General features: G+C 43.9%; 1 protein-coding gene across 5 annotated transcripts in view; it reads left to right on the top strand.

The window, feature by feature from the left end:
• Positions 1 to 13,521, top strand: part of SPECC1 (sperm antigen with calponin homology and coiled-coil domains 1) — a 203,412-nt gene that overhangs the window by 165,124 nt on the left and 24,767 nt on the right. For all 5 annotated transcript variants that reach the window (XM_042256705.2, XM_042256704.2, XM_042256703.2 and 2 more), the window contains one exon: positions 508 to 610. In XM_042256705.2, the coding sequence (XP_042112639.1) occupies positions 508 to 610 (103 nt within the window). The remainder of the gene's footprint in view (positions 1 to 507; positions 611 to 13,521) is intronic.

Below are 13,521 nucleotides of genomic sequence, written 5' to 3'. Positions count from 1 at the left end.
TTTGGCTCTCAGTGATGAATTAAGACCAGGCATAGTGAACACTTGCAAAGTCACAGTAGCTTCATTGTTAATGGTGACGCTGACCATATAAACTCCATTCCCATCACCTCCCATAAGCAACTAGTCTGGGGTTTTTAAAATGCTCTTCCAGTATTCCTTGTATATGTTACTATAGAAATAGGTTGTAGCTTCGTAACATGTACTGTTTTCTATAGGTGTTTTTAATTTAAATGATGCTATACTTAATAAATAAAAGGCTAGAAGGATAGAGCAGCAGATGGATTAAAAAAAAAAAAAAACCCTCACAAGACTCCTGAAAGCCAGGAAGCACAGTTCCCTTTCTGCTTTATACCATGAAATGTAATAAAAACGTGCTGTTAGTGGGACTGGTGGGCGATTTCTTTAGAGTCTCATTGGACAGACCTCGACTTTTGCTTTTCCCATCTAGTTAGTTATTTTCTGTGTATTTGTGGACTCTAAACGTCAGCATCTCTGCTTTATAACTAGTGTGGAAAGAAGAGACCCTCTGGCGGCCCTGGCCCGGGAATACGGCGGCTCCAAGCGCAACGCTCTCCTCAGGTGGTGCCAGAGGAAGACAGAGGGCTACGCGGTAAGGCCGGGAGCCATTAGCGTCCAGCAGACTTGGGCAGGCAGCGGCCTGTGTCCTGCATGTGCACCGGCCTGGGCAGGCCCATGTGCCTGTTGGTGTCAGCTCTGTTCTCCCAGGTGGGGCTGCTGGCAGGTGGGGGCGGGGTAGGACCCCAAGGACCCATCACAACTTCCAGCAGACGTGACCTCACTGTGGGCCTGCGTCCCCTAGGACGGCCTTTTTATTTGCTCAGAGGCTGAGTAAACCCCCAACAGTGCTCCCGACCGGCTGCTCCGCCCAAGGAGGCAGCTTTCACTAAATAATCTTCAAAAGATGGTGCCTTTTTCTGATTGACACAAGGGCCTCACATGGTAGGCCTTCAGTCTCTTCTGAAGTTAGGAGTTGCTCATATTTAGTTGGAGAGTTTCTGTTTTTGTTTTCTGTGGAGGTTGAACACAGAAGGAATACTTGATATAAGTTTGGTTTTTTATAATGAAATGTCATATACAAAGATACAAGTGTGTAAATCATAGTTTATCGAATGACTCTGGACGTGAAAACCCAGAGTCATGTCTAGGAGTGGAGCACGGCTGGGCCCACACCACTCATGTGACTTTCCCGTCATAGCCTCCATGACCTCCACAAGTGACTCTGTCCCTAGTTCTGTTTCTGCTGGTTTTCTGTAAAACTTAGGATCCCTAAATACCATATCTATTTTGTCTGCATTTGAACTTTAAAGAATTGGAATTAAAACCTGTAGTATTTCCATCTTTGTTTTTAAATTGTTGAGATTTACCTGTGTTGTTGCCTGTGAGTATGGTTTATTCGTTTCCTTCTCTGATAGTAACCTATGGTATGATCACATCATTGTTTACTTACCCGTTCTGTTGTCAATGGACAGGTGAGTGACTTCCACTCTGGGGCTCTTGCATATCTGGTATGTTCTATTGGTATGTTCTGGTAACGCCTCTCAGAACCCATGTGTCCATTCCTTCTGGGTCTACACCTAGAAGAGGACCAGGTGGGCCACAGGATGTACGTGTGTTCTAGTGTGGTAGATCGTGCCAGACAGATTTCCCAAGCAATTGTACGGTGCTATCACCCACCAATGACTTGGGTGATTTATGTTTTCTCTACTTTCTCCGTAGCACTTGCTGCTGTTGGTTTTGTTGCTCCCAGTCACTGGGGCATGTGTGACAAGAGGTCTCACTCAGGCTGTGGCTTACTTTCCCTGCTGGCAGATGAGGTCAAGCTCCTCTCTTGTGCTCCTTGGATGTCCCTGCTGTCTTTCCTTAGATGCCTGCTCAAGCCTTTGCCCATTTTTAGAATAAGATTGTCTTTCTTTGCTTGTTGCTTTCATGGATTCTTTATACATTCTGCACACAAGTCCTTAGTCAAATAGACTATCATTTCCCAGGGTGGTTGAATTTTCACTCTTCCTTTAAACACAGTTCTTCATTTTAATTAAGTCCAATTTATTAGTCTCTTCTCTGATGATTAGTGCATTTTGTTTCTGTTTAAGAAATCTTTGTTCCACAGTCATTACAGATCATTCTATGTTTTCTTCTGAAAGTTGGACTGTTTTACCTTCCTGTTAATTAGGTGTCCTCTTTAAAACTGCTACCTCCTTCACTCTCCTTATTCAGGCTCAGCCCCCTCCCCCACATCTTTACCCTATTTTTCTACAAATACTGAAACTGTTGGCACCATGATACTCCTTTCCCAATGTCCAGCTTTGAGGACCAAGAAGACTGGGCCTCAGCTGAGAGTCAGCCCAGAGGGCCAGGCAAGAGCCAGGTTCTCTGTGCAGCAGTAGTCAAGTGTCTCCAATTCAGACTGTACCCAAGAAAAAAGTGGCCCATATCTGAGTCTCTTCATTTTCTGTTAAAAATGTAAAGAAAAAATCAGGGTCATGACCAACAGTAGAGGCCCCCCAGGTACAAACGTGCTTCTGGCCCGTCGTTCTCTTGGCTCCTCTGTCACTCTCTGCATCCGCCTTTTCTCAAGGTTCAGATACCCTGCAAAGGCAGGTAGGTGCCTCAGTGACAGCATCCCCGCCAGGACAGGAGTCGGGGATGAAAGCTGGCTACGGGAGGTTTCAGGGTGAGGGAAGTGGGCCTGGTGACCAAAGAGGAAGCCGGGTAGGACTCATCAGCCAGGCACAAGGTCTGACGGCAGTGAGCCCCACGAAGTCCTGGGGGTCAGCGGCACTATCACTTCTTGCTTTACAGAAATGAGTGAGGGATGTGCTGGAATGGTTATGAAAAGAAAATTAAAAATTCCAGAAGGAATTGGCCCTTGAATGCAGAAGGTCATTGAAATTAGGTCACAAGAGGGTTAGACAAGATATTTCCAATCATGAGAGTGAGAATGGTGTTTCTTGCTCTTTCTTTCTTTCCCTTTGTTTTCTTTTGTGAACATCTTGAACTTGTTTTCAAAGCATCTCACATTGGATGAAGCCCAAACTTATTTTGCCTGAAGAGTATCTTTCATTCATTGTTAAATCTCTGTAAACTTAGAGAGAAATGCAAATCATATGTGTCTGATTTATCTACTCTTCAAAAAATATCCTCTGTCTAGACCTGTTTGTCTAAGACAGCCCTCCAAAGCTTGTTCTCTCCTACTTGGGAAGCCAGAATTAAACTGTAGAAAACTCAAAACGGTTCAAAAACCATCTTTTGAAAAAACGATAACCATGTAATTTTGACTGAAAATAGTTTCTTTTTACCAAAGTATAGTGTGATAGGTTAGATCAGAATCCTCCTTATATTAATTCAGTGGGTTTTTATCGAGATGCCAGGTTGGTGCCACATAATATTTAACTGCTGGGAAGTCATCCATGAATGAAACAGGTGATACCTCTGCTCCTGTGGAAACTACATTCTCGTGGGGATGACAATTAATTAAAATTTAAACATGAAATATGTACCAGATTGGAAGATGGAATGTGCTAGGGAGAAAACATAAAGCCAGGAAAGAGGATTGGGAATGTCAGGTGTGGGGGTGCAGTCTTAACAGGAAGGTGGGAGAGGTGATGGTTCAGCTCACCTGGAGAAGGTGAGGACTTGTGTTTATCTCACACCAGGCTCAAAAGGGCATGGCCTTAGAGATGTCTCAGTTGGAGTTTAAGTAACTGCAGGTGGGTGCTCTGTATGGGTGCACCGAGGGTTAGATGAGCAGGTATGGGTCACCCCACATGAAGTCGGGCAGTAAACAGGCCTGCACTGTGGGGAGGGGTCTGCACGGAGCCACTCTTATCAAAAGGAGACCCTTCTAGACAGTCCACTCAACTCAGATTCCTTTGGGCCTTTTTGGAAAAAGCCAGACTCCAGGAAGGCCCCACAGGCTCCTCCCCATGGGTCTGGTGCTGGCCATGCCTTCAGCTGCATCCCCACCCCACTCCTACCCATGGAACCCCCAGTCTCTCTCTCTTCATCTGCTTTCCCTTCCCTCTCAGAGGTGTGACATAGAGGTTTCCATCTCTAAGGTCATTACCAGGAAGCCTTCTAAAGGAGCAGAAACTGAGATGGTGGATAAAAGAGCAGACTTCTAAGAATGATGCCCAGTGCCCCTCACCCTATGGACTTGCTCCCAAGTGTGGCAAAGGGGCGATCACCCAGGTAGACCTAACACATAAACCTGTAAAAGTCGAATCTCCTCTGAAGCATAATGACCCACACACTTGGTGGATTTGAAGGTGAAAGCGACATGTGAGGAGGAGCTGACGGCCAGAGAGGAAACCGGGACTTCCCAGCATAAAGCCTTGGAGCACCAAGGTCCTGTGACACCCAGGAAGTGCCGTGGGGCCCCCAGCAGTTGTGAAGTGAACAGGCTAGTCCTTCTCTGCCTGTCCTGATGCCCTCAGATCTCAGCCAGGCTGAGGGTGTGCAGCTTGCTGGGCCTCAGCCAAGGGACCTTGACCTGAAACAACGATGAGTGCGTGGTCCTGGGGCACCCCTCCAACCCGCCAGGAAGCATGATGAGGACCAGCCACCCTGCCCTCCGCAGGCAGCACCTTGGCTGTGCTCCCAGACTCTGGACTATGTGGCCCACACTGGCGAGTCAATCCGGGTCATACAGCAACATCACGAGTCCACCTGTGAGTGGATTCCCTCCCATGGCCTCCAGGGCGGAGTCTAGCCAGACTGACACCTGGACATCTGACGTGAACAACCGGGCGGGGCTCCCCGGACTTCTGACCCACCAGTCACCAGCCAACAATTAGTGGGTGTCGTGCACACTGCCGGATTTACAGCAACAGAATTCTAGTCAAGCGAAGTTAGTGGGGTCTGGAGGTAACAGAGAGAGCCCCCGAGTCTCCCTTAGGTCAGATTGTTTGCTTTTCCTATGATCAGCCAGGGACAGGCTTTGCTTCTTTGGGTCATTAGTGTACCACTCATTGTTCCTATTCCTGTGTTTCTGCCTGCAGCACACTGGTTCCCTGAGGCTCAGGTGTGACTTTCCCATTCGAGGTTTCTCAGTGCTGCCGGGGCCTCTGCCTGTGGAGTCCCGAGTCCTTAGGTCTGGTCGGGGTCAGGCACAGCACTTTATAAATGCTCCTGGTGATTGATGAATGTGTAGTTGGCACTGAGCACCCAGGCTGGGTGGCAGAATTCTAAAATGCACTGTGATCTCTGCTCCCTGGCATTTCTCCCGCAATCACACTGTGTTCATGGCAAAAGGCATTCGACAGCATAGTTAAAAGTTGCTGGTGAATTGGCCCTAGAACAGGAAGGGAGATTACCTGTGTGGGCCTAACCCCATCACATTATGGCCGCTGCTGGGTTGGAGATGGGAGGGGAACCTGGGGAAAGGAGCTGAGAACAGCTTCTAGTTGCTGATGGCCAACAAGGAAATGGGGAACTTGGCCTTATAGATGTAGAAACTTGTCTCCAACTTGGACAGACCTGCAGGCAGATTCATCCCAGAGCTGCCAGGCGACGCTCAGCTGACAGTGGATTTCAGCCTTGGGGAACCCTGAGCTGAGAACCAGCTACACTGGCTGACCTCTGACCTTCAGGAACTGTGAGGTCACAAACAGGTCACTGGGCCCCGGAATTTGTTACACAGCGAAAGAAAACTAATACAATGACAGAAAGCAGTAAAAATGCCTGGCTATTCCTAGCCAGACTGTTTTCAAATTATGTTTCCCGTAAGGGTGAACTTGGGTATCATTTTACATATTTCCTTCTACGTCAATACTGCTCTAATGTTTTGACACTTGAAGTCTGAGGCCTTTAAAACTTTTAAACTCAGCCTGTTAAAACTTGCTGTGTCCTGCCTATGTCCTTGACCAGATAAATCACCAGTGTCGGCCTCCCAGTCAAGGTGCCACCCATGGAATATACCCTTTAACACAGAAACTGTGTTTATTAGTATTTATTTCAAGGAAATAGTCACGGATGCCTATGAAGATACCATTTCAAGCAAATTTATCATGTTTTATTCACTTAAAATTATTTTTAAAGAACTGGAAGTAATACAAATATCTAATAATAGGGTAATCAAATGAATTTCGGTATGTGTGTACAGTGTAATATAATATAACCCTTAAAAGTCATACTTTGAACAAATATATTTTAAAACAGTGGGGAAAAATGTACCCAGTGCATTAAGTCAAAAATCAAATTTTAAAACACTGTCTAGTATGATTCCAATTCTGTAAAAAGAAGTTTATACAAATGTTAACAGTGGTTATCTCTAAGAGAATACTTAAAATCTATTCATCCTTTCTTATAATATTTTCATTTTCTGCTGTGAATGTGTAAATCTCTAAAAGAAAAAGTTATTTTTAAAATTGCATCTTTTTAAAGAAAGAAGGGTTTCCCAGGTGGCTCAGTGGTAAAGAACCTGCCTGCCAATGTAGAAGACCCAGGAGAAGCGTGTTTGATCCCTGGGTCAGGTAAATCCCCTGGAGAAGGAAATGGCAACCCACTTCAGTGTTCTTGCCTGGAAAAATCCCATGGACAGAGGAGCCTAGCAGGCCACAGGCCATGGAGTCACAAAGAGTTGGACACAACTGAGCACACAACTGCATCAAAGGAAAGAAGCCAGATGCAAAAATCTACTTATTATATGTATGAAATGTCCAGAGTAGGGAGATTCATAGAGTCAGAAAGTGGAGTAGTGGTTCCCAGGGAGTTGGGGGAGGCGTCACTGAACCGAACTTGGTTCCACTTGCCTGTAGAGGCAGACAGTCTGCTGACACTGGGTTGTAGTGAAGGAAAGTCCAATGTTTATTTGCAGGGCACCAAGCAGGGAGAAAGGCTTCCCTGATAGCTTAGTTGGTAAACAACCCACCTACAACACAGGAGACCCCAGTTCAGTTCCTGGGTCGGGAAGATCCACTGGAGAAGGGATAGGCTACCCACTCCAGCATTCTTGGGCTTCCCTTGTAGCTCAGCTGATAAAGAATCCTCCTGGAATTCGGGAGACCTGGGTTCGATCCTTGAGTTGGGAAGATACCCTGGAGAAGGGAAAGGCTACGCACTCCAGTGTTCTGGCCTGGAGAATTCCATGGACTCTGTAATCCATGGAGCCACAAAGAGTCGGACACGGCTGAGAAACTTTCAGTTTCAAGCAGGGAGAATAGGCATTTCCTGCTCAAAAGGCCCAAACTCCTCCCCATGACTTTCAGGGAAGAATTTTTAAAGATGAAGAGAGGGGAAGGGTGAGGGGTGTGTATTAGCTCCTGCACATCCTTCCTGTGGGCGGGAGATGAGGTAACAAGTGGTGTTTCAGGAATGTTAATCGTCCACCTTCTGGTTCCAACCAGTCTAGGGTCTCGTGCTCGGGGTTAACCTGTCGTTACTGTCCTCCACCTGGGCCAGGGTCTTATTTCTGCAGAACAACTCAAAGATACACGTCAGAGTGTTCTGTATGCCCCTTGGGAGGAACTTGCACTCTTGTTTTATTGTTGAACTATTGTTCTTGACTCCTTGTCTTTTCTTTCCACATTCTCTCACTTCCCTAATAAATAACTGCTTGAATCTGCTCTTTGGAACTCAGGAAAAGCCTGGGAGACTAAAGCCTTTTTCTACAAATAAGCAGGGGACAAACGGAAGGACTTTTGTGCCCAGGAAGTCTCCATGGGGCCCTGCTCGGTTTCAGTCCCCCCTCTTCTTCGGTAAATTTCTCTGTCCTGAGGGGGACCGGGCAGGACAGGGAAGGGAATAGAGTTTTAGATAGAGGGGTTGATGATAAACTCTGCAGGGGAGCTTGGTCTCAGGGGGAATCCAGTTTCAGAGGGAGTGACAGTTTCTTTTGCAGGTGATGAAAATGCTCTGGAATTAGGCAGTGGTTATACAACCATGTAAGTGAATGAATAAGCTTCCGAGTCACATTTTATGAGGGCAAAATTTATGGTGTGTGAGTTATATCCAATAAAGCTCTCATTTTTTTTTAGAAAAGGCAGTTAGGAGAGCTTCCGTAGAGAGATGAAGGAGATCGTGGATGAAGGGTTGGTGGGGGTGGTAGAAAATAGTACCTAGATGATAAATCTTATCAAACTATAACTTTAAACAATACAACTTTAATACACCACGTATTACTGTGTATGCTAGGAAATGGTTGGAAAGTAAAATGGAGAGATGCAAGGTATTGGTCTTCTAGTTTTATTTAGGAGGTGGGATTCAAGGTGTTCACTTCATTGTGATGATTCATAACTCGAATGTGTCTTTCGTGTTGATCGTTGTGTTGTAACATACAATTTGGGGGTGAAGTCTGAGGAAGAATGCCATAAAAATGTTTTATAGACAATGATTAAACCAGATCCTTTCTGAGAAAAACACAATGTAGAAGAACAGAGCACCTAAGAAATGGTAGTACAGAGAATGGGCTGGAAGGGCCTTCAGGGTTGGGTTCTGTTCTTATTTCTCAGTGCCATTTCAGAACTATGTGATGGTTAACAATTTGATTAAAAAAAAAAACAACTCTACATCTTTTAAAAACCAACATAAACTTGAAAGATTGATAAGAACATTTTTCAGAAAAATGGCTGCTTCTCCCTAAGCCTGAATTGCACATACTATAACTTAGAATTTACTCATTTTGGCCTGTCCTGTCCTGTTTTTTCACATTTTATCTAATCAAAGCCCTTGCTATTTGGAATGGTGATAGTGTAGTAGGTCTAGTCCTTTTACACTGAGTAACATTAAGTCTTGATCATGTAAGTCTAGATCAGTGTTCAGCCAACCATGGCCCAGGGGCCAACTCAGGCCCACCATGGGGTTTTGTGGATAAAGATGTACAGGCACAGGATCACAGGCTCATTCATTTACATGTTGCTGGTTCTGTGCTGTAACTGCAGGAAAAAGCCCTTCACAAGAAAGGTCGGCTGACCCCTCCCTTAGATAAAGGTGTACATATAGATACTTAGATAAAGAGTATCCCCCATTATTCAAATTATACTTGGCTGTTGCATTTCAGATAGCAAGAAGCCCATGTTCAGATGGCAAGAGGCTTACTCAAAGATGTGTCTGAATCTGTGGAGTTTCTGGTTTTGTACTGCAGGAATTGAGACAGCAAGGAGACAACTATGCTGTCACGAAGGCACAGACATCTTTGAACCTGGTGTTTTATTGTTTTTTTAATTGGAAAGTGGAAGTGAAAGTGTTAAGTTGCTCAGTTATGTCCGACTCTTTGCAACCCAATGGACTGTAGCCCACCAGGCTTCTCTGTCCATGAAATTTTCCAGGCAAGAGTGCTGGAGTTGCCATTTCCTTCTCCAAGGGATCTTCCTGACCCAGGGATTGAACCCATGTCTCCCACATTGCAGGCAGATTCTTCACTGTTCAAGCCATCAGGAAAACCCATTTTTAATTGAAGGATAATTGCTTTACGATATTGTGCTGGTTTTCTGCAACACATCAACATGAATCAGCCATAGGTATACATGTATCCCCTCTGTTTTGAGCCTCTCTCCTTCCTCCCCTGCAATCCCACCCCTCTAGGTTATCACAGAGCACCAGGTTGAGCTCCCTGCGTCATGTAGCAAATTCCCACCAGCTATCTGTTTTACATATGATAATCTATCTGTTTCAGTGCTATTCTCTCAATTTGTCCCACCATCCCCTTCCCCTGCGGTGTCCACAAGTCCTTTTTCTACATCTGCCTCTCTATTCCTTCCCTGCAGATAGGTTCAGATTTTCCAGATTCCATATTTACGTGTTAATATACAATATTTGTTTTTCTCTTTCTGACTTACTCTACTCCATTCTGTGTAACAGGCTCTAGGTTCAATCCACCTCACTAGAACAGATTCAAATTAGTTAACCTCTTAGCCAGCAACTACGTATTCTTCTATGTTAAAGAAAAAAGCAGTCTTCCTATTGTCCTAAACAAACCTTAATTTGTCTTTGGAAAGAACACCCACGTTGCTGGCAAAGTGTTTTTCTGTCTCTGGTTCCCAGACAAGCACCAGCGCATGCCTGACCAATAGTGAGCAGTCTGTGATCCATCAGGCCATTTGGAGCTCTGCTGGTTGTTTTCTTTTTTGAGACAGGTCTCTTGAGAGCTACAGGCACGATTCAGAGAATGTATGATGCTTTGACTTATTTATGTCATTAAAGTGGCTCCTTTCCTGATTTCATTATAAAGATCGATCCCCAGTAGAAAACCAGTGCCGTTATTGGCCTGTGCTCTGTGGAGGCCTCTTTTCATCTGCTGTCTCACTTCTGCTGCTGTTTATGAAACACTGTGGTTTGTGAAGACACTTTTTTACGTTTTCAAAAATCTTAACTACAGTTGGTTTACAATAGTGTGTTAGTTTCAGATGTAGAGCTTCAGATTCCTTGCCATTACAGGTCATACAAGATATTAAATATAGTTGCATTGCTATACAGTGAATCTTCATTGTTTATTTTATATATAGTGGTGTATATCTATTAATCCCAAACTCCTAATTTATCACCTCCACTTTCCCCTTCAGTAATCCTAAATTTGTTTTGTCTATGAGTCTCTTTCTGTTTTGTAAATAAGATCACTTGTATAATTATTTTTAGGTCCCACATATATATGATACTTATTTTTTTCTCTCTCTCTGACTCACTTCACTTAGTATGATAATCTCTAGGCTCATCCATGTTGCTACAAGTGGCATTATTTCATTATTTTTTATGGCTGAGTAGTATTCCATTGTGGGATTTCTCCGGTGGCTCAGCAGTAAAAAAAAAATCTGCCTGCAATGCAGGAGATGTGGGTTAGATCTCTGAGTCAGGAAGATCCCCTGGAGGAGGGCATGGCAACCCACTCCAGTGTTCTTGCCTATTGAATCCCAGGACAGAGGAGCCTGGCAGGCTGCAGTCCATGGGGACACAAAGATTTGGATATAGCTAAAGTGACTGAGCACACACTCAAAGTATTCCAACACACACTATGAAGTACCATACATAGATAGATATGATATATATATATATATTTATATATAAATATAAACAAGTAAAATATATACATATATATATTCATATGTAATGTAATATATATAGAGAGATATTTAAGTTGCTTCCTTGTCCTGGCAATCGTAAATAATACTGCTGTGAACGTTGGGGTGCATATGTCTTTTTGAATTAGAGGTTTCATCTTTTCTGGGTGTGTGCCCAGGAGTGGGATTGCTGTATCACATGGTAAATCTAATTTTAGTTTTTCAAGGAGCCTCTGTACTGTTTTCCATAGTGGCTGCACCAGTTTTCATTCCCACCAGCTGTGTAGAAGAGTTCCCATTTCTCCACACCCTCTCTAGCATTTGTTGTTTGTAGACTTCTGATAATGGCCATTCTGACCAGTGTGAGGTGGAACCCCGTTATGGATTTGACTTGCATTACTCTAATAATTTAGCATCTTTTCATGGCCTGTTGACCATTTGCGTGTCTCTGTGTCTCTTTCAGTTTCTATATAGTCATCACTAATTCAGTCCCAACCCTCATGGAGATCCCCTTAGGTCCTACTTGTGAGGGGTTCCACCCATTTCCCACCAAGGGGTCTCCACTGAGTCCTCGGCCGCCTCCGTCCCAGCTTGTCCTCGCTCCCGTGTCAGACGCTTGACTGTTATATTTCTGTCTCTCCTTTTTTTATTTTTTTTGACCTTCAGGTTCCCATATCCTTTTTTTTTTTTTTTTTTTTCCTTTTTTTGGTTCCTCCAGTATCTTCTGAGCAGAAGTTAGTGGAAGGTAAAATTTCGTCACCTTGATTCTGCACATTACTCTGACACTTGGTGATTTCATTGGGTATAAAATTTTAGTTCTGGGCATAAGTGGGGATTCAGCATCTGGAATTCCCAGCCTCTTCTGCCGGTCTGGTTCTCTCTGCTACCAACTCTTGCTGTACAGAAAGATGGAAAGGTGATGGGGAGGTGCTTACCGTGTGTGGGGCCATGGGAAGGGAATGTCCACTGTCTTGTTATTGGTCACAATGTTGGCGTCTCGACATTTTTCATTATTTGGTGGTATTAGTTGATTTTCTAGAGTTTTGAGGCAGACCATTGCAAGAAAATGATATTTTTCCTTTCTTTTTAATATTCATACCTTTTGTACCTTTTTGGTTTTATTCACTTGTAGAAGTTCAGGAAATGTTGACTAATAGTGTTAATAGTGGATAGTTTTGTTTTCCTTGCAAAATGAGTAGTATCTCGCCCTTAAATATGACTTTTGTGTTATTTCCTGATAAACACCATCCATTAAAGGAAGCCTAGTCCTGAGGTTATTACCAAGAGTTTTTTCTTTCTTTAATCCATAAAAAGATAAAAATTGTTCAAATTCCTTTTTGGCATTTGTTGAGCAATAAATATATCAGATGTTTTTCTCTTTCAACCCATTTATGTAATTCACATAAATATATTATGTAACAGGTGTCCTAGTGAGGACACATTCTTGTATTCCTGGGGGTAAAACTCCAGCGTGGCCAAGGGTGTCTGGTATTTATTCATATGGTATATTCCTGGGGGAAGTTTCTGCCTGATATGAAGCATAGTGTGTTCTGTACTCTATTCAAAAGGACATTTGTCGTATTGCTTAGTGTAGGCATAGATGAAATTTTGTGTTAATAAGACCTGGTTTAAAATGTTAACAGGCACTTACATGTACACATCACAAATGCAGTAGACCAGCTCAGCATTCCCAGAGGCCATAGGCTGAGGGACCCACATCCTGCCCGTTCCAACCTTCTGCGTTCCTACAAAATGCAGGAGAAAGAGAAGGGACAGAAGGAGGTGGGCTTTGGGGGATAGCATTCAAAGATGCTTAGAACCTCCCCCTGTGAGTTGGCAGTCTTAATGGCTTTACAGGATCATTGGAACGAAAGGCCTGTGTTCATACATCACCAGGGCATATCTCCATACATGTAGAAATGTCAGGTGTCCTACCAGCTTCAGGAAGCAAGAGCAGGATTTTCAGAATAGTGCAAAAATGTTTCTTTCTTTCTTCTCCCTGGGAGCCATCATCCTGCTGGGTGGGGAAAGGAGGGTGCTTCTCAGGATCCCATATACCAGCAGCTGGTGGGGCCACATGACACCACCAGACACCAAAAGCCATTAACCTGCCTTCAGTGAGAGCTGAGGCCCGGATGCCTGGATGTTGCCGCTCTTCCCTCTCTGTCCCCAGGGCTGCTCGTAAGTCTGTTTAGACAATAACAGTCCCCAGTGACTCTGTGCTGAGTATTTTTTCCGTTCTTTTATTCATGAAATGTTCATCTGGAAAACACTCTAGCCGCAAGAAGCTTATGATTTTGGAGACTGAATTCAGTCTTCTTGGGATGGGAGGTTAAGATGTGGTTCAAGATTGTTTGTCGAGCATAAATTAAACTTGGTCTTAGAATGAAATTCCTCAAACAAGTTGTTTAGTTATTATGGTTTTTTTTTTTTTTTTGGTAAGCATATCCAAAAATACACAAGTTCCATTTTCCCTTTGAAAAACAATGGTTTTCTTTTTCCCCTTACTAAA

The sequence above is a fragment of the Ovis aries genome, chromosome 11 (genome assembly GCF_016772045.2).
Source record: "Ovis aries strain OAR_USU_Benz2616 breed Rambouillet chromosome 11, ARS-UI_Ramb_v3.0, whole genome shotgun sequence".
Taxonomy (NCBI): domain Eukaryota; kingdom Metazoa; phylum Chordata; class Mammalia; order Artiodactyla; family Bovidae; genus Ovis; species Ovis aries.
This window is presented reverse-complemented; position numbering and strand designations above follow the sequence as displayed.